The sequence below is a fragment of the Babylonia areolata genome, chromosome 14 (assembly GCF_041734735.1).
Source record: "Babylonia areolata isolate BAREFJ2019XMU chromosome 14, ASM4173473v1, whole genome shotgun sequence".
In the NCBI taxonomy this organism is placed as follows: domain Eukaryota; kingdom Metazoa; phylum Mollusca; class Gastropoda; order Neogastropoda; family Buccinidae; genus Babylonia; species Babylonia areolata.
In genome coordinates, this window is record NC_134889.1 from 14,392,477 (window position 1) to 14,413,175 (window position 20,699).

Sequence of the window (20,699 nt, forward strand, 5' to 3'; positions counted from 1 at the left end):
GATACAATGTGATACAATAGGATACAATGTGATACAATACAATACGATGCAATGTGATACAATGTCATACAATACTATGCAATGCGATAAAATACGATACAGACATGTCGGTCAGTGAGTCAGTTTTTCAGTCCATCCATCCAGTTCAAAACAAAGGCTCTCAAAACTGCCAGTACCCATCCATCCATCCATCCATTCATCCACCCATCCATCCATTCTTCATCCATCCATCCATCCATTCTTCATCCATCCACCCATCCATTCTTCATCCAACCATCCATCCACCCATCCATTCTTCATCCAACCATCCATCCATCCTTCATCCATCCACCCATCCATTCTTCATCCATCCATCCATTCTCCATCCATCCATTCTTCATCCATCCATCCATCCATTCTTCATCCATCCATCCATCCATTCTTCATCCATCCACCCATCCATTCTTCATCCAACCACCCATCCATTCTTCATCCAACCATCCATCCATTCTTCATCCATCCACCCATCCATTCTTCATCCATCCACCCATCCATTCTTCATCCAACCATCCATCCATTCTTCATCCAACCACCCATCCAGTCTTCATCCATTCTTCATCCATCCATCCATCCATTCTTCATCCATCCACCCATCCATTCTTCATCCAACCACCCATCCATTCTTCATCCATCCATCCATCCATTCTTCATCCAACCACCCATCCATTCTTCATCCATCCATCCATTCTTCATCCATCCATCCATCCATTCTTCATCCAACCACCCATCCATTCTTCATCCATCCATCCATTCTTCATCCATCCATCCATCCATTCTTCATCCATCCATCCATCCATTCTTCATCCAACCACCCATCCATTCTTCATCCATCCACCCATCCATCCTTCATCCATCCATTCTTCATCCATCCATCCATCCATTCTTCATCCATCCATCCATCCATTCTTCATCCATCCATCCATCCATTCTTCATCCATCCACCCATCCATTCTTCATCCATCCACCCATCCATCCTTCATCCATCCACCCATCCATTCTCCATCCACCCATCCATTCTTCATCCACCCATTCTTCATCCATCCACCCATCCATTCTTCATCCAACCACCCATCCATTCTTCATCCAACCATTCTTCATCCAACCATCCATCCATTCTTCATCCAACCACCCATCCATTCTTCATCCAACCACCCATCCATTCTTCATCCAACCATTCTTCATCCAACCATCCATCCATTCTTCATTCAACCATCCATCCATTCTTCATCCAACCATCCATCCATTTCAAAAGAAGAGGCCCTCACCACTGCCAGTATGTTCATATGCCGCCACAGTCAGTGTGTGGAAAAGGGTCCACATGCTGCACGGGTAGCCACGGTAACCTGGATGGCTGCCACGGCAACCCACCCAGCGGATCTTGTCAGGCAGAAAGGCGTCCTTGTCCTGTGTGACAGTATGTTAAATATAATGCACATTGGTGGAACACACACACACACACACATTCACTCACACACACACACACACACACACACACATTCACTCACACAATGGATTCATTCACACTCACACGCACACACACACACACAAACACACACATTCACCCACACCCACAGACACAAAGGCATTCACTCACACAAATGGATTCACTCACACACACAAACACACACACAACACACACACACATACACACAGATGCAGACCAGGTAAGAAACACAGTTATACACATTATACACATGCTTATAAGCAGTGGGGCATCCTTTCACACACACACATACACACACACAGACGCAGACTGAAATATACAGTTTCAAAGGCAGAGGCAAGAAAGGCTTATCTGTTCATTTTACCTAGCAGGACTTCAAATGCATAGTATTTATTTTGTAACAGCATGCTTCTCCTTCTCCTTTCCAAGCCAAGTGGTCAACTCTCAGTATCAAACTCAACAGCTAATTCCATGAAGAACTCGTTTTGAAATGTTCCTGTGTGGGTGCGTGGGTGTGGAAGTGTGTATGTGTGAGTGAGTGAGTGTGCATAGAATAACATGTCAGTGGTGGAAAGAGCCATAAATGCACATTGGTTGTTATGTCTGCATAGCTGGTTGTTATGTCTAATACATCTACCAATATTTCAGTACCATTTCTGCCCATGATACACAGATTTTGTTTTCCATTTTATCTTATTAATTTTATTCTATTTTTTTAAATTATGTTTCTAAAAATCTTGGCAATCTTCCCATAATCCATAATTGTGAGTTATCTCAGCCTATCAAAATTGAACAAATAATAATCATATCCTTTATTCATTTTCCTTTTATTAAACACATACTTTTACATAAACTGAGCAAACAATAATTACTTCCTCCAATTATTTTCCTTTCATTAAACATGCACTTTTTTTTTTTTTTTTTACATACTTCTGAGCATTATATGAATTTTTTTGACATGGAGAGAACAGAGGGGTCAAGGTTGGTGCTTTTCCAGACAAAGATTACAAGCGACATGATTTGAAACAGCAGATGGGCACATTAGCTGAGTGGTTAAAGCGCTGGACTTTCAATCTGAGGGTCCCAGGTTCGAATCTCAGTAACAGCACCTGATGGGTAAAGGGTGGAGATTTTTCTGATCTCCCAGGTCAACATATGTGCAGACCTGATAGTTCCTGAGCCCCTCCGTGGTGTGTATATGCAAGCAGAAGATCAAATACGCAAGTTAAAGATCCCGTAATCCATGTCAGCATTTGGTGGTTTAAGGAAACAAGAACATACCCAGCATGCACACCCCCGAAAATGGAGTATGGCTGACAACATGGCGAGGTAAAAATGGCCAAACATGTAAAAGCCCACTCGTGTAGATACAAGTGAAGGTGGGAGTAGCAGCCAACGAACGAAGAAGAAGAAGGAACGAGAGTGACTGCTGTGAGGACCTGACTCACCTGTGCCCCTTCAATCAGCTTCACCCAACTCTCCCCCGTCAGCTGCTCCTGTCCACGCAGGAGCTCAACCAGCTTCCACAGGAACTGCGACACCTGGGGACTGCCTGGGAAAAACTGAAACAATAAAAAAAATAATAATAAATATGAATAATGATAATCGATTGAAAAATAAAATGGTGATATCAGAACAAAATTTAGAATAATAAAACAGAACAAAAAGTTTAGGTTTGGAGGTTAGGAGGGTGTGTGTGTGTTATCATGGGATGTCATGTAGGAGTGGTGACACAGAAAGTGAGAGTGTGTGTGTGCTTCTATGCATTTCTTTGCGTGCGTGCGTGTGTGTATGCATGTATGATAATGATGATGATGATTCTGAGAGGTTGGTGAATCAAAAATACTTTGAACTTGGTATATACTGTTTTAGAGAGTCACATCACCATAAAGAATGTGTACCCCCTTCACTCATTCCCATCCCCTTTTCCCTCATCCCCACCCCCTCCCCTCACCATTACCACCCCCCTCCCTTCCCCTCACCGTTACCATCCCCTCCCCTCACCATTACCACCCCCTCCCCTCACCATTACCACCACCCTCCCTTCCCCTCACCGTTACCATCCCCTCCCCTCACCATTACCACCACCCTCCCCTCACCATTACCACCTCCATCCCCTCCCCTCACCATTACCACCCCCATCCCCTCCCCTCACCATTACCACCACCCTCCCTTCACCATTACCACCTCAATCCTCTCCCCTCCCCATTACCTCTCCCCTCACCACCACACCCCCTTCCCTACCTTGGCCAGGACAGACACAAAGTTGCGAAGAGCATCGAGCTTGGCTCCATCGATCGTCTTGCAAATGGCCACTTCTTGCCGGAAGGCGTAGTGCAGTCCTGAGAGCAAGTCCTGAAGGTGCACCCCTTTGCTGCACACACACACACACACACACACACACAGCAGATGCATGACACAGACAGGCTTTACGTTTAACTTTTTCGCCGCCAAGTGTCTGTATGAAAAACATTCCCCAACACTACAGACTCGACACTCTCAGTCACATGATCCAGTTCACATCAGAACATCATGGATTTGGTCACTTAAAACTTGGTCAAGGGGGGGAAGGCTAGCCAATTTCCTATTGCATGGGCTGCAGCTGTCAAGCTTTCTTATCGTGTGAAAAAAAATTATCCATTCAACATAATCCCTCAATGTCAACTAAGGTCGCCTATGGTGGTGAACTGTCAGGTTGACTAAAGTTGCCTACAGCGGAAAAAGAGTTCAGGATAGGTGCAAATGATCTGAAAACTGAAAAAGGTAGATACTTAAACATTCCACAAGAACACAGATCAGATTATGTAGCAGTTTGAACACCTGGAAAGGATTAAAACATAAAAGTAACCAAAATGCAAAGATAATTGAACATCAAAATTAATTGTACATTATCTATTATAACAGGCATACAAAACCAGAGAGACAGAAAGAGAGAGAGAGGGAGGGGACCAGGTATACGATATACTTTGATATAAATATACATAATTCAAAAGTGAATGTAGCATATCATGCATTATCCAAAGAGTCTATGTAAGAGTTTCTTTGTTTTTTTCCACCATCCTTTATTTTCGTACTTGCTCTTTTAATGTGGGCTCTTAATTCTGCTGTTTTGCCACACCCCACCTTTCATTTTCTTTATTTCTTTCCACACACACACACACCATGTCACAACAACTCACCTGGCAGGCTGACTGTTCACCACAGTCACTGGAGGTGATTTTTTCTCCTCCTCCTCTCCTTCCTCCTTCTTCTTGACCCCCTTCTCCTCTCCCTCTTGCTCAAACTGCACCACGTTGCCAGCGTTAGCGGGCTTCACAACCCCCTGCTGCTGGTCGATGTGGATGCGCTTCCCTTCGCTGTCTTCAAAGTGCAGCAGTGACAGCAGCTTGTTCACAAAGGCATGCCGATCTGTGTCCACCATTCCACCACCCCTGCAAGGTTTCAGTTTCAAATTCAGTTTCAGGTTCAGTTCCTCAAGGAGGCGTCACTGCGCTCAAGACAAACCCATATATACACTACATTACATCTGCTAGGCAGATGCCTGACCAGCAGCATAACCTAACGGGCTTAGTCAGGCCTAAGTGTATGCATGTGTAAATATTTGTGTTCCTATCAGAGTGAACTTCTTCAACAGATTGTTGCCTGAGGACAACACTTACGCTGCCATGGTTTCTTTCTCAGTGCGGCAAGTGTGTGCTGCACAAGGGACCTCGGTTTAGCTTCTCATCCAAATGACCAGCTACTCAGACAGATAGACAGACAGAGAGGTAACTGACCGTGCGAGGAGCTGGAAGGAGGAGTCCCTGTTGATGGTGTAGAGGGAGGGGTAGGTGAAGGATCCAAACTTCTCCACTGCCTCCCTCAGCATGCAGCGCACCAGCAGGCCCGGAAAGTCCACCAGGTCCAGGATCACCTGTGTACGTCATGCCGACGTGCACACACACAAAATGCACACACACGCAATCATACAGGCACACACACAATGCACACATGCGCAATCACACAGGTGCATGCACAATGCACACACACACACAATCAGACAGGCATATGCACATGCACACACACAGAGACACACACACGTTTCCATAACATATTTGCATTGTGTACAAATACATACACACAGATAGATGGTAGATGGGTAGACTGACAGATAGGTAGATAAATAGATAGACAGATTGTCAGACTGATAGATATATGCATACATAGATAGATAAATACATATATATACATGTACGAACACTAACACACAGTACATGTACATTATGTACACACAAATACACAAACACACACCCATAAAATAAAAAATAAAAAATTATATACATTACATTGCATGTACATCACGCACGTGCACACACATACACACACACATACATGTATTTGCACAAGCACACACATAAACATACTTATAGTACATCACACACACACACACACACACACACACACACACACACGCACGCACGCACACACACACAATTTCACTGTCACACACACTCAACACAAGTGATCACTCTGGATTACAATACCTTAAATGAAATGTTACATGTACATAAAAAAAATAAAAAGTTCTGCTTTCCACCACCAGAATAAAACTGCATGAATTTATGTTCTTCCCCCCCCCCCCCCCCCCCCCCCCCCCTTTTTTTTTTAATTCATAATTCCTGCTTCAGTTTTGGAAACTGGAAATTGGTCAGAAAACCAAACAATTTAGAAAGGTTTTTTTTTTCCAGTTCTCTGTTTTATCTAATAACAAAATTACAAATAATTGCCAGAAAACATGACCCCGCACAACACATGTACGCAAGTGATTTGTCAAATAATAAAATTTTGGTTTCACATAACACAGGTACGAGAAAATTCTGATATCAAAATTGTGTATGACGACATGCTTACAGAGAAATTCAGAAAACAAAACAGCAAACATGGATTGAAACTATATTACAGAATCTTGGTTTAAGACACATTTGGAATAATCAGTCAACATTCAATATTCATAGACTTAGCCATGTTATAATGAATAAACTAGAATACGGTATGTTTTACTCTGGAAGAGAAACAAATCTGAAAATAAATCTGAACTACTATTTCATAATAAAATTACTCATGAATACAGAACCAAACCTTATCTGATTGAAGGATATCTTAATTATAATCAAAAACAATCATTGTGCAAATTAAGAATATGCTGTCATGATTTCGCAACAGAAAAAGGCAGATATTTCAACAGCCCAAAAGAAAGGAGACCATGTTTACAATGCAAACAATAGAGGATGAATATCATTTCTTAGATGACTACAAATTATACAAAGAAATCAGAACAGAATTCATACAAAAAATTCAAAAATACTTTCCAAATATTATTAAACCTAGTCAGCTAATACTGGAAGACAAACTTGTGGGACTGTTTGGGAAATCTGTCAGTAACTGCTGCCAAAAACGCCATAGCGTGCAGGAGGGATTCAATCTCTTGTTCAATATTTATCTATTTTGTTTTGCATTTTGTGCGTGGTTTTATGTAACTTTGCATGCATGTCTTATAAACCTTGTTCAGGTTTAATTGACATTAAAACTGATTCTGATTCTGATTCATACCTCTCTGCCCACTATAGAATTCTCCTCTTCAAAGACCACCACCACTAGTTTGTGTTCATCTGTGGCTTCGTTCCAGATGTCCCCCAAAGACCTGGAAGAAATCAACAAAACACGCAAACTGAACAACAAAGTGAAGCTGAACAATGATGGTCATCATCATCATCATCATCAAGACGATCATCATGATAATGAGTTTCAGTTTCAAGGAGACTTTTTATCCAACTGCATAAATACTTTCCTTTTGTTGTGTTTAACTGACAGATCCAGACACTTGACTGATGCACAGATCCAATGAGCTGGTCAAGTCTTGGAGCTACCAGATCCTACTCAAAGGCACACACACACACACACACACACACACACACACACAGAGAGAGAAACACACAGAGAGAACACACACACACACACATATACACACACGTGAGCATAAAGCCACAAAAAAAATACAGACACTAACACTGTAAAACTCTCTGAAAGTTCGCTTCAGTCCAGCTGGACTTGCTTGTTGTTTGTTTTTAAGTTTGCAACTTATGTTGTATTAACCTCTCGCTCCTTTTTAACAGATTTTTTCTTCTTCTAAAATCACACTGCATGAATAGAAGAACACACACACACACACACACACTACACACACACACTCACACACACACACACACACACACCACATCACAACACAAACAACACACACACACACACACACACACACGCACACACACACACACACACACACACACACACCACAACACACACACACACACACACACACACATAAACACACACACATACACCACAACACAACATACATACACACACACACACAAACACACACATACACAGACACACACACCACAACACAACACACATACACACATACACATCACCATCTCTCCCACCTTGTAAATCACACAAACTTCAGACAACACAAGGTGGCTCTCACCTGAGCGGGGAGAGTCGAGGCCAGGTGGGAGGGGCGGTGAACTCCGGTTTGGTGACATAGTTCAGGATCTGTGCCTTCAAGGAGACCTCGTCAGTGTGACTAATCAACGTCAGCTTGTCTTTGTCTGTGTCCGGGTTGAAGCCTGGAGGAAACATCTGGAACATAAATTTGTTGTTGTTGTATATAACTGTGTATTATACGGTGACAGAAAGAGACATACTATGCATATAAAGAATGAGAAAGACGCATAGAGAGACATGACATGACTTGATGATTTATTGTCAAAAGCATCTACAGCCATTTTGACAAAGAGGGGGGGGGGGGGGGGGGATTATAAAGAAATTAAATGGACCATCCATGATCATAAACCATTTACTTTAATATTCATTAATGTATCTATGTGTTCTTTAGTATTTTCTCTACACACACACAGAGAGAGAGAGAGAGAGAGAGAGAGAGAGAGAGAGAGAGAGTCGACTTCTTCTTCAGCTTTCCCAGGGAAGAGAGTTGACAAAACGGCATTTACGCAGTGCAGTTAGTGAACAACTTTACATAACAAAAGTGGCATTCAGATAGTGTTTTTGTTCCCCAATCGAACAGCTGTGCTTGTCTCTAAAGCCCGACAGATGTCCCTGTGTGTGTGGTGTTACTGCTTGTCAAGATATCTGCATTCAGCTGATCATGTACAGCCGACACGCTTTAGAATGTTTGTGAATACAAACTAACAAAGGCAGGCAGTTTTGCATCTGCATAAAAATTTACACAAAACGCAACTGCTGATTGAAGGAAATGCCTGCAAAGGAGTATAAAAGTTTGCCTCGAGCAAGAGATTGGAATACAAAAGTTCACACTGATCAAGAACAGATAGTACAGAAGTAATTACACTGAGTGACAGATTGAAGTACATAGTTTTACACTAAGCAAGAGACAGGAGTACAGAAGTTTACACTGAACAAGAGGTGTGAATAAAAGAAGTTTGCACAAAGTTAGAGACTGAAGTACAGAATTTTACACTGAGCAACAGAGAAGAATATATTATTACAGAAGTATACACTGATCAAGAGATATAGGAATACAGAAGTTTGCACAAAGTGAGAGACTGAAGTACAGAATTTTACACAGAGATATGACTACGGAAGTTTGCACTGAATTTGATACTTAAGTACATAATTTTACACAGATCTATGAGTACGGAAGTTTGCACTGAATTAGATACTTAAGTACAGAATTTTACATAGATCTATGAGTACAGAAGTTTGCACTGAATGAGAGACTGAAGTACAGAAGTTTACACTGAGCGAGAGAGAAGTTTATAGAAGTTTACACTGAGATGTCATGCTGCTGAATATGAATCGAGGAAGATGTCTTGGTAAATATGACCTTCTGTTCACTGTAATTGTTTCTGACAGACATTCAAGAATGGCTGAAAAGCCAGCAGTATGAAAGAAAGAAGATAGAATGAATGAAGGAAATTCAAAGTAAGAATAAATGAAAGAAAGAAAGAAAAACAGAATGAAAGAAAGAAATAATAATGAGTTCTCAGCATAAACAAGGGTTTGACAAAACCTACAATACTGTGAATACTTGATGTCGAGAGCCCAGATCTCTGGCAAGGTCTTCCCATCCACATAACTGATGCTGGTTTTCCAGTTTTTTCCCCTATCTTGAGCAATTCGCCCATGCCTGCATATGATATGCTACTATAATTTGAATAAAGTTCTAATAACCACTTTGATGATCGATCAGACAGTTGCACATACCTCGACATAAGTTACAGCAATCAACAAGCATATATATTCTTGTGTTCGTAAGCAAGCAGTGACATAGCATTTATTTTTTCATCATTTTTTTCTTTTTTTTTTGTGAAGGTGTTCCATTGCAGCAATATTATAAGTTTATTCAAACTGCTTAGGAAAATGCATCACTAATGACTAGATATTACAGAAATGCAATTTATAAGCACTTCTGCTTAGTTGAAATAAAAATAAATGAATAAATAAATAGATAAATAAAATCAATGATCAAATAAACATAAAAAAATAACAAGTGAATAAATAAAATGAACTGAAAAATAAACAAATGACTGATGCATTCAATGAATAATTAAATTAAACTGACAAATCTTGGCTGGTTCACCTATTTACAATACGTACTACAAGTCTGAGCAATGGAGGGCAAGTCTCCGTTTCACAAGCCCAGTGGAGTGATGAAGTGAAGAACAAAACAGTATTCTCAGAGAAACAACAGCTGGCACAGCACTGTGTCTTGCCACATAAGCAGCTGGCAACAGCTGAATGCAGTAAAAAACAACAAAAAACACACACTGAAAGTAAAACTAAAAAGAAGCATACAGCTGTATCAAGCACACACCACGAATCATACAGCAGAGCTTTATCAGTGATAGCACTGATACCACTGTGATGAGCACACACAAAAAAGTATGAATACACTGCTGAATGATATGAACAGAAAGGGCTGAGGTGGTGGAAGTGCTACCAAAAATAAAATCTTAAAAAGTAGAACTAGTAGTTGTAACCAGTGTGCTCCATTTCTAGATTTAAGAATGACAAAAATGGGGAAAGGGATAGATTTAAGCTTTTTTTGATAAGCTGGTTTGTAATTATTCACAATGTTTTGTTATGGGTTTGTTTTTTTTTTTTAGTTCAAATTTGGAAAACATTTAATTTTCTATAGTAATATTACTTTCAGAGTTCCTTGGGACTATGTTATCTGCAGTTCTTAATAAGTGAAAAATTTAAAAAGAAATCCTTTAACAAACATCTTGTGAAAACATTAGTGCAGCAGACGTGAGGAATGGTCATTGTTGTACTGGTTCATGTCATCTCAAGAAATACTTTGGCCTCTTGCCAGCAGAGCTTCCAAATCCTGTGTTATATCAATGGCAAAAGATCTTTTTCCCCTTCTCTGTGAATTATATCCATTAGGTCACTCTCCTCTTTTTCCTCCCTCTTTTATCTTTTTCTACAAAAGACCACTGGAGAGTTCTGTGTTTACATGACTTAATGCAGATGCACATCACATGATCTGTGCTCTTAAAGCTGATTGGCTCTCTGATACTGAGGGCAACAAAGCCGATCGAGAGGCAGAACGTGTGAAACAACAGGCTTCTTTTTCCAACTTTTTGCTTCATATTTTGTTTTGTTTTTTAATTATGCATATGATGGCACTTCATTTTACAGTGTTTGGGGGGCTATCAACTGAAGTAATGGAGGACAGTACATGTTTGTTGCTTTTGCATATATTGATCACCTTTAGCAATGCTCGCGATTTTCAGTAAAATTCATATGCGCATGCGCAAAATACCAGCAGCAGAACTATCCAGCAGTCTATTGTCAACAATCAAAAACATGGGTTACCTTGATACAAGGGTAGGATTCAATTTCATATTCGCGGCAAACTTCAAGGTTTCTCTCATCAGAACAGTCAATGGCACCAACAGACACCACCCGTCTCCATCCTGAAGGCACAGCACAGCAACACCTCAATGCACTGATTTCAATAATGAAACATGAATGTTCTGGAATGACACCATTAAAACTATCTTATTCTAAGACTGAAACATTATCTTCTGGAAAAACATCATTAATACTAACTTATTCTAAGACTGAAGTTGTTGTTGTTTTTTTACATGAATGCTCTGAATTAACACCATTATGTAAAGCCAACTTATTCTAAGACTGAAACATGAACGCTCTGGAAAAAAAAAAACACCATTAAAAACTAACTCGTTCTAAGACTTTCTATGTGACACATGAGGCAGTGGATGGACTCCAGCAGGATCTAAGAGCACTTTATAATTTTGACTCCTGCAGAGAGTCGAGGTAAATGACTTATTGGCTGACAGACACTCTTAAGGTCAAGTTATTCAGGCCTTGGGTCCTGGCTCAGTGGAGGCTGAGTTGTTGAGTTCAAAATGTCTGTCCAGGTGAGAGGTCTATCTGGCAATTTCCACAAAAAAATCATTTCTGAAAATTCACAAGATGCAATTTTTCTTTTCATTACTGAATAGTTTATTGTAAATTGTATTGTATGCCAAACACTTTCTGTTTAGCACTAGTGGTATGTTACAAATGATACATCCTGACTTCCAGAGATTCCAACAACAATCACAAAGGTTGATTGAAATAAAAGGACATACCTCATGTATGATGTAATGATGTATGTATACACACAAAAATATGTGTCAAAATAGGTTTGCATCAAAATGATTTTGTATACAACATTTGAAAACATAATCATGCACTCATTAACATGTCTCTGCCTTGACAAATACACAATGACATCTAACAGTATTCAGTAAAATTACATATGTCTGTGTATGCACTATAGTACAAATCTTCATATCTAATTACACACACACACACACACACACACACACACTCACACACACACAGTATTTATTTGTCTATTTAATTATAAATTTACATTATACAGATATGTAACTAATATACCATAAAATTTATCTTATCTTTACTTCCAGTTTCTACTGACTGAATGTTTTACTTTAACTTGCAAATGTGTTTCACTTGAAGTAAAATTTTATAGCTGTAACTAAAAAAATTCTACATTAATGTACAAGATTCACATACAAATGTGTAAACAGTTATCTCATACTAGATTGATCTGTACAGATGATCTGCAGCTCTACAGTGGAAAAATACTCTCTTTTTTTTAAACCCTTCCAATGTGCAATGCATTTGCCTCTGCACAAGATTCAGCGCTATATAAATACTATCATTATTATTAATATTATTATTAATCAGTGCAGGATATGTTATAAATATGTCATTTCTTAATTTCAAAGTTCACTTAACAATATTGTAAAAGAAAAGTGAGACAGACACAAAGAGGGACAGTGTTTGTACTATTAATAATATTATTCTGTCTGATTTTATACATGTCTGTATGTCTGCTGTCATAGTCAGAGAGTAGTGAAAAGTTTGCATTTTATACATCATTGCAAATGAAGGCATTATCACATGTCATTTGTGTTCACTACAACCTGTGCTTTCTTTTACCATTATATATATCTCTAACAAAACTGATTTCAGAGGCTGAGTGATGCACTTCACAATCACTTACTCCAAAATAATGAAAGAGTAGTATTTTTTAACAGAAAACATAACTTTTTTTTTTTAGATAGCATGTATTCAGCACTTGGCCATCATACATGCGCGCACACACACACGCGCGCATATATGCTATATAGTATCCTTGTGTATGCACATATAAATGGGTAGTGTGTGTGTGTGTGTGTGTGTGTGTGTGTGTGTGTGTGTGTGTGTGTGTGTGTGTGTGTGTGTCTGTGTGTGTGTGTGTGTGTGTGTGTGTGTGTGTGTGCGTAGGCACGTGGGTATGTGAGAAGTGATACGATTAAATGTGTGCACTAAGATGAAATTCACCAAACCTTTCAGATCTGATGCAAAGTTCTTCCAAGTGGGAGCATATTTCACACAGTGGCCACACCAACTGTTGTAAAATTCAATCACCCATACCATACTTTTACCAGAAACACGTTCTCTGAAGTTTTCAATGTTCAACACTATGACATCATCATCAGCTGAGTATAACCCCTCACGTTTTCTTGGTTTCGCTCTGACAAACCATAAACCGGCGCGCCCATTGAGGCCAGTGGAATCGAACAGCCACAGAATGGCTATCAAATGGAACCACCTATCAACTCGACACATTCTCCTACGGTGACAGCTCCCAATGACAGTCAGCTATCAGTGTACATGACTTCAAGCGTGTTCACAGCTGTTAGTTATTGATTCAAGTCTGTCACTTCTTCTGGCGTACGTGTTCGTCCTGGTGTGCAGACGTCAACACTAACCGGATGTTGTGGGTGATTCATGATCTCCTGAAGCTAAAGAGTACAGGAAGATCAGATAAAAGGGTCGGAGGAAGGGGGTCGGGGGTCAATAACGGGGAAAATTGGACGGGGAAGGGTGGGGGGTGGGGAGCGGAGGAGGGTTGGGGGAACGTGTGGTGTTTAAAGAGCGGGGCTTGGTGGGGCGGTGGGGGGTGGGGGTGGGGGTGGGGTTAAGAGAGGAAAGAGACTTGTACAAGTATATTATATATATATATATATATATATATATTTTTTTTTTTTTTTTTTTTTTTCCCCACTTAAAGGAAATGCAACTCATTAATTTGCTCCCTTTTCCTGACACAGCCGGATTCAGCTTCTGTCTCGTTTAACAAAAAAAAAAAAAAAAAACTGCCGCGGTTTTGCATTCTCCGCTGCTAAACCACTTCAACACTTTACTCAAAACGAGAACGCTCAAGGAAGATAGTCAACGCTAACATCATAGTTTTCCTCACGAACTGAAGAATGGCCCAGCGTAGAGTGAAATGGCTGTGATCCCTGCAGAGATCGCCAAAACTTGACTTACAGCTAAAAGTTGGCAACACATCACCATTGAAATGCCAACTAAACAAATCATCATGTCAAGGTGTACACACTAGCACGGACTTATAACTCTATATACTGTACGTCCGTGCCAGTGGTAAAACCACGATCAAATTCTATACTATTTCTTTCATTTATGAACTCGCATTGTTGCTCTCTTTGAAACATGATAAGCAAACAAACATTTCTAACGACAACTCAGCTATATATACATGTGTGCGAAAGGCAGTGAGAGTATATGAAGGCATGTAGGCCTATATATGTTGATCTGAATGTATACTTGCCTGTACGCCTATATATGTCTGAAGTGTATACTTGCCTGTACGATGCATGCAATGTGATTACATATATGTATTATGTGTATAGCCTCGCTTGGCTGGTGCTTTAAAGCTCAAGTTTATATAGTAGTGTGCTATGCCAGTGTATGATATCGCCGTGGCTTGCTTTGTAAAGCAATTTATATATATATATATATATATATATATATATATATATATATATATAGTATATTTAAACCGGTCTTGGTATTTACCTCAGTGCTTCAGTTCTGCAAGGAGCGGTGCCTCTATGTATATAGATAGATAGATGTATTTATGGTGGGGTAGGGAGCGAGGGACGGAGAAAGAGACCGCCGGAGACAGAGACAGACTGTCAGATCATATCATATAGGCCTGTCTCGTTTTGTTTTGTTTTTCTTTCAAGTGGAACATGTATAAAAAAAATATATATATATATAAAAAAAATGATCGGGTTCAAAGTACACAAGATAACATACTAGTTTTACTGTAGACTAGGATCGAGTGCATCATTCCTGGGGCCGGTGTGTGGGTGTGTGGGTCGGAGTGGGGGGTTGTGGGAGGAAGGGGTGGGGGTGGGAATGTGGGTACACGGTAGACCCTCAGCTTTGCGAACAAAAAACAAAAACAAACCCCAAACATCATCGTCAGTTACGAAACGCTGTCTCACGGCTCTGACAATGCAGGCAAAACCTCCCAAATAATGATGCGGATGCACGCTGTAGACACTAAGAAGGGGGGTGTGGGCCTGGGGGGCTTGGGGGGGGCGGGGGGGGGGGGGAGTGGCCACTGAGAAGGAAAAGCATGAGCAGGAGGAGCAGCAGCAGGAGGAAATAACACTTATTATTATCATCATAGCGCTGCTGCTGTCCGCCCACTCCTGGTTGACATCTAGATAATAGGTCTGTGTCACATGCACTGTCAAAAGTCCCGGCATGCTCTCGTCCGTTTTGTCAAAGTGCATGCGTGCCGACGGTCATGTGTGACAATTCTTCTGTATGGGATATATATAGATATATATATATATATATATATCTGTGGGTGAGTGCATTGATGGGTGGGCGCTGCCTCGCCAGCCGCCACTGTTCAGTGGCATTGACCCCCTCCAACCCTTTCTGCCCAGAACGCCTTTCCTCTACCTCCGTCCACCTCCACTACCACTGACGCCGAGCGACGTTGTCAGTCAAAGTGCACACTCTCGTTTATTTCAAAGTGAAAGCTGTTGAGTGGTGACTGAGGAGGGTGGGGTGGGTGGGGAGTGTCACCGTGCCGTGACACTGACGTGTGTGTGTGTGTGTGTGTGTGTGTGTGTGTGTGTTTTATCTTCAATTTAACGTCTATTCACTGTAAGTGTTTTTAGACGGAAAGGAGTAAAGAAGGGGATAAAGGAAAGGGAATGCATGTGAATATTAGTGTAAAAAAGTATTCATGTTATGTGTGTGTGTGTGTGTGTGTGTGTGTGTGTTACGGGGTGGGGGTATGGGGGGTGAGTGGGGGATAGGGGGGGGGGGGCTTAAAATGTTAGGTCGTCATGGGGATCAGACACCCAAAGTTTTTTTTTTTTTTGGTGTTGTTCTTTCTTTCCCCGTATTTTCTCTTTCGCCTGCGTGTTTCTCAAGTTCTGTTTTTTCCCCTTACTTTTATTTATTTATTTATTTTATTATCATTGTTATTATTATCAGTAGTAGTAGTAGTAGTAGTAGCAGCAGTAGTGTTCTTCATTTATTGTTTTCTGCCTCTGCCTGACATTTTACTTTCTTTACCTCCTTTCAATTTTTCCTTTCAAAAATTGTTCTGTCCTCTCCCCACCCCCCACCCCCCACCCCCCTCTCTCTCTCTCCCTGCCTTTGCTCTCCGCCTATCAGGCTTTCTTTTTTCTTATCTGCCTCTGCCTTTCTTTCTTCAGTCTATCTTTCTGTTTCTTCTGCTACTACTCAATACTGACCACTTCTCCTGCTCAGCTACTACTATTTATCTCCCCCTCTCTCTCCACACCACACTCCTTTCTAACTAGTTCCCTCCTCCCCCCCCCCCCCCCCCCCCCCACCTTTTCCAGTCCCCCATTCCTCGCCCCTCTCCACCCCCGCCCCCTGGTTTTTTTTATTTTTTAATTTTTTTTCTCTCACTCGAAAACAGTATACCTATTGATCATTGAAAGGGATACTACATATGGTTTTCTTCCTCGTTCTCAGCAAAGACGCTACTAGGGAATTCTAGTGTCTATGTTCTGGGTGACAAGAGTTAAAATAACAGACCATGCACCCAGGATTCAGTACAGTTATAGCTATATTCAGGATTAACATCGACACCCAACCTCAGGTGATATCAGTGGCCGACTGCGGTCACCACTGATCCCAGGAAAGTGGGATGGTGTGTGTGTGTGTGTGTGTGTGTGTGCCTGAGAGAGAGAGAGAGAGAGAGAGTGTGTGTGTGTGTGTGTCAGTGTGTGTGTTCCTGTGTGTGTGTGTGTGTGTGTGTGTGTGTGTGTGTGTGCTTCCTTCCCCCCCCCCCCTTTTTTTTTTTTAATCTAAATTTCATTTTATATTTCTTTATATATTAGTTTATTTTTTTAAATCTTATTTCATTTCTTTCAAGATTTATTTACTTATTTATTCTAGGTGTTTTTTGTTTTGTTGTTGTTGTTGTTGTTGTTTGTTTGTTTGTTTTTGATTCATTAATCTGATGGCTGATCTAAGCGCGTTGGGTTACGCTGCTTATAGTAGTCAGGCATCTGCTCGTAGCAGACTATGTGATGTGGCGTATATGGATTTGTCCAAACACTATGACGCCTCCGTAAGTAATTAACCGAGCTGAACTGAACTGAACGGTCCCGCGCAGCCTATACCCCATTATAGTTGTTCGTGGTGACCTTTGATTCCAATCCGAGCAGTCAATCATACGTATAACCAACTGCTGGGAGGTCCTCTGCGTGCGGTGTGATGCGACCCCACCGATGCGTATATTTAGCCGGCAAGGGCAGTTAATCGAGCGCGAACTGATGGCGAGATTAATCATTGGACCGTGAGATCAGTCTCCTTCCGAACGGATCTGCGTGTATCAGCGTGTCAGGACTGTGCGTGTGTGCGTGTCAGTGTGGTAGGGAGGGAAGAGGGGCGAGGGGAGGTGGGAAGATGGGGGTTGGGGGGGGGGGGGGGGGGGGCGGGGCGAGGTGAGAGGTGGAGACAGGTGGGACTGACATGTGGAGGAGGGTGGTGGGTGGTCAGTGGTGTGCAGTGAAGGGGACTGAGACAGATGATCATCAGAACGTGGTTGTACTGGCGAGTGAACGGCCCGTGATTTCTGTGGTGACAAGGAAAACACAGACGCGCGTACAATCGCACATATATACCTACCCATGCGCATGCACACCAACACTGACGCGTGCGATGGAGCGCGCATGCCGTGCGCATGCCACACATGTTCGCATGCACGCACAGGCACGCGCATGAGCACACACGCCGACACTTGTTGTTGTTCTTTTGTCCTGTCTGTCTTAGTGCTTTTCTCTCTCACTGAGTCTCTCCTTCACACACACACATACACACCACACACACACACACACACACACACACACACACACACGACACATACACACACACACACACACACACACACACACACGACACACACACACACACACACACACACACACACACACACACACACACACACACACACACTGACTCACACACACTCACACACACACGTGCCTCAGGTATCATGATATATTGTCGATGGCTCCTGTTAAACTGTCACAACCCCAGCACCATGTGTTCTTAATATACGATATGATGTACAGAGCTGATCGCAGCTGTTGAAGTCTATCACGAATTTATCGCCGTTTTGTGAACTGAAGGCACTGACGTTTATTGTATTTCCAATGGATAACGACAGTGATATCCCCGTTAAACTTTCGTTTTCAAGTTAGCGTTTTAAGGCACCCCCCTCCCACCCCCATATACATAGGCGACACACACACATACACACACACACACACACACACACACACACACACACACACACGCATGCATGCATGCATTTATAATTGGCGCATGCGAGTTGACATACTGATGTATACACACATACATCTTCTCTCTCTTCTCTTCCTGCCCCCCTCACCCCCCCTCTCTCTCTCTCTCCCTCCTCTTCCCTGTTTTTTTTTCTGTCCTGTCGATCTCTCTCTCTTTCATCACCACTCTCTCTCACTCAATCCTTCTAACTCTCTCACCGCGCTACACAACACTTCACAACACTACATCACTACAGAACACAACAGAACATAACAGAACACTACACTACACTGCACTGCACTACACAACACTTCACAACACTACACCACACTACACCACTACAGAACACAACAGAACATAACAGAACACTTCACTACACTACACTACACTACACAACACTTCACAACACTACACCACTACAGAACACAACAGAACACTACACTACACTACACTACACTACACTACACCACTACAGAACATAACAGAACACTACACTACACTACACTACACTACACTACACCACTACAGAACACAACAGAACACTACACTACACTACAATGCACTATAATATATATATATTTTTTTTTCTCAAGGCCTGACTAAGCGCGTTGGGTTACGCTGCTGGTCAGGCATCTGTTTGGCAGATGTGGTGTAGCGTATATGGATTTGTCCGAACGCAGTGACGCCTCCTTGAGCTACTGAAACTGAAACTGAAACTGCACTGCACTACACTGCACAACACTTAACACTACACTGCAGAGCATAGAAGAGTAGAGCAGAGAAGAACACACTGCACTCCTTTACACTGCACTACACAAACGACACGACACGACACGACACGACATTCCGCTACAGAACAGTCCAGCGATGCGACACAATACGATACGATACAGCACGATACGATTGCATTCCGCAATCCACGAACAGACGTGTTTAAACTTTGGTCGTCGTCACTTTCAATTGACAAACAGCTATGCTATGCACTACGATACAACATGATGCGACGCGATACGAATGCTATGCACTACGATTCGAAATGATGCGATTCGATACGAATCGTTACAATGGGATACGATACGATACGATACGAATATAGATAGATGATACATTACGATACGATGCGACACAATACTACACAATACGGTACTATACGATGCAATCCGAATCTTGATGCATGATACGATACGATGTGCTACGATACTATATGAGTCGCTACGACACGACACGACACGACACGACACAACATAACACGTCACAATACGACATGATACGATACGATACGATACAAAACTCGATTGCCCTGCCCACCTATAGCATATACTGCCAATTGAACCACTGATTGTGTGTGTGTGTGTGTGTGTGTGTGTGTGTGTGTGTGAGAGAGAGAGAGAGAGAGAGAGAGAGAGAGAGAGCAGATCTCCAACAACCATGTACATAATGCACATACTTAAAACACAGTTGTGCCCTCATAATAAAAAAAGAAAAAAAGAACAAGGTACTTAAGTTAAACCCGATAATCTAAAGCTGGACACAGTACAAAGAGCCCTAATCAGTCAGCAGTGAGAAGGATTAGTGACAGGGGATTAAAGGCGGGCTTTAGTTTCTGCTTTATTGGCGTCCACCTTAGCTACTAATCGTAGCAATGCGCAACGTTCGTCTTGGCAGCTGCTGGGAAGGTTTGCTTCTGTGAAAGTCTTTGGTTAGGGGATGTTCCGATAGGAGCTGTTGAAAATCGTGATATTTTCTTTTCTCTTCTTCTTCTTCTTCTTCACAAGGTTGTGTGAATTTCAAAGTTTTCGGTTTCAGGTGAGTAAGCTATACAGTAGCTCAGTGGCGAATTGTGATTTCAACGTGTGTGTGTGTGTGTGTGTGTGTGTGTGTGTGTGTGTGTGTGTGTGTGTGTGTGTGTGTGTGTGTGTGTGTGTGTGTGTGTGTGCTCATAACTGTGTAA

The 20,699-nt window shown here is 41.7% G+C and overlaps 1 protein-coding gene across 1 annotated transcript in view; it reads right to left on the minus strand.

Moving 5' to 3' along the window:
* The window catches only part of LOC143289852 (sulfhydryl oxidase 1-like), a 28,053-nt gene extending 14,217 nt beyond the window's left edge, over nucleotides 1–13,836 (minus strand). The window contains exons 1-9 of the mRNA XM_076599043.1: nucleotides 13,438–13,836; nucleotides 11,387–11,487; nucleotides 8,010–8,164; nucleotides 7,073–7,163; nucleotides 5,260–5,396; nucleotides 4,663–4,914; nucleotides 3,728–3,857; nucleotides 2,932–3,045; nucleotides 1,305–1,443 (exon numbers count right to left, since the gene is read on the minus strand). Of these exons, the coding sequence (XP_076455158.1) occupies nucleotides 1,305–1,443; nucleotides 2,932–3,045; nucleotides 3,728–3,857; nucleotides 4,663–4,914; nucleotides 5,260–5,396; nucleotides 7,073–7,163; nucleotides 8,010–8,164; nucleotides 11,387–11,487; nucleotides 13,438–13,720 (1,402 nt within the window). The 5' untranslated portion in view covers nucleotides 13,721–13,836. The remainder of the gene's footprint in view (nucleotides 1–1,304; nucleotides 1,444–2,931; nucleotides 3,046–3,727; nucleotides 3,858–4,662; nucleotides 4,915–5,259; nucleotides 5,397–7,072; nucleotides 7,164–8,009; nucleotides 8,165–11,386; nucleotides 11,488–13,437) is intronic.
* Between the last annotated feature and the right edge of the window lie 6,863 nt (nucleotides 13,837–20,699).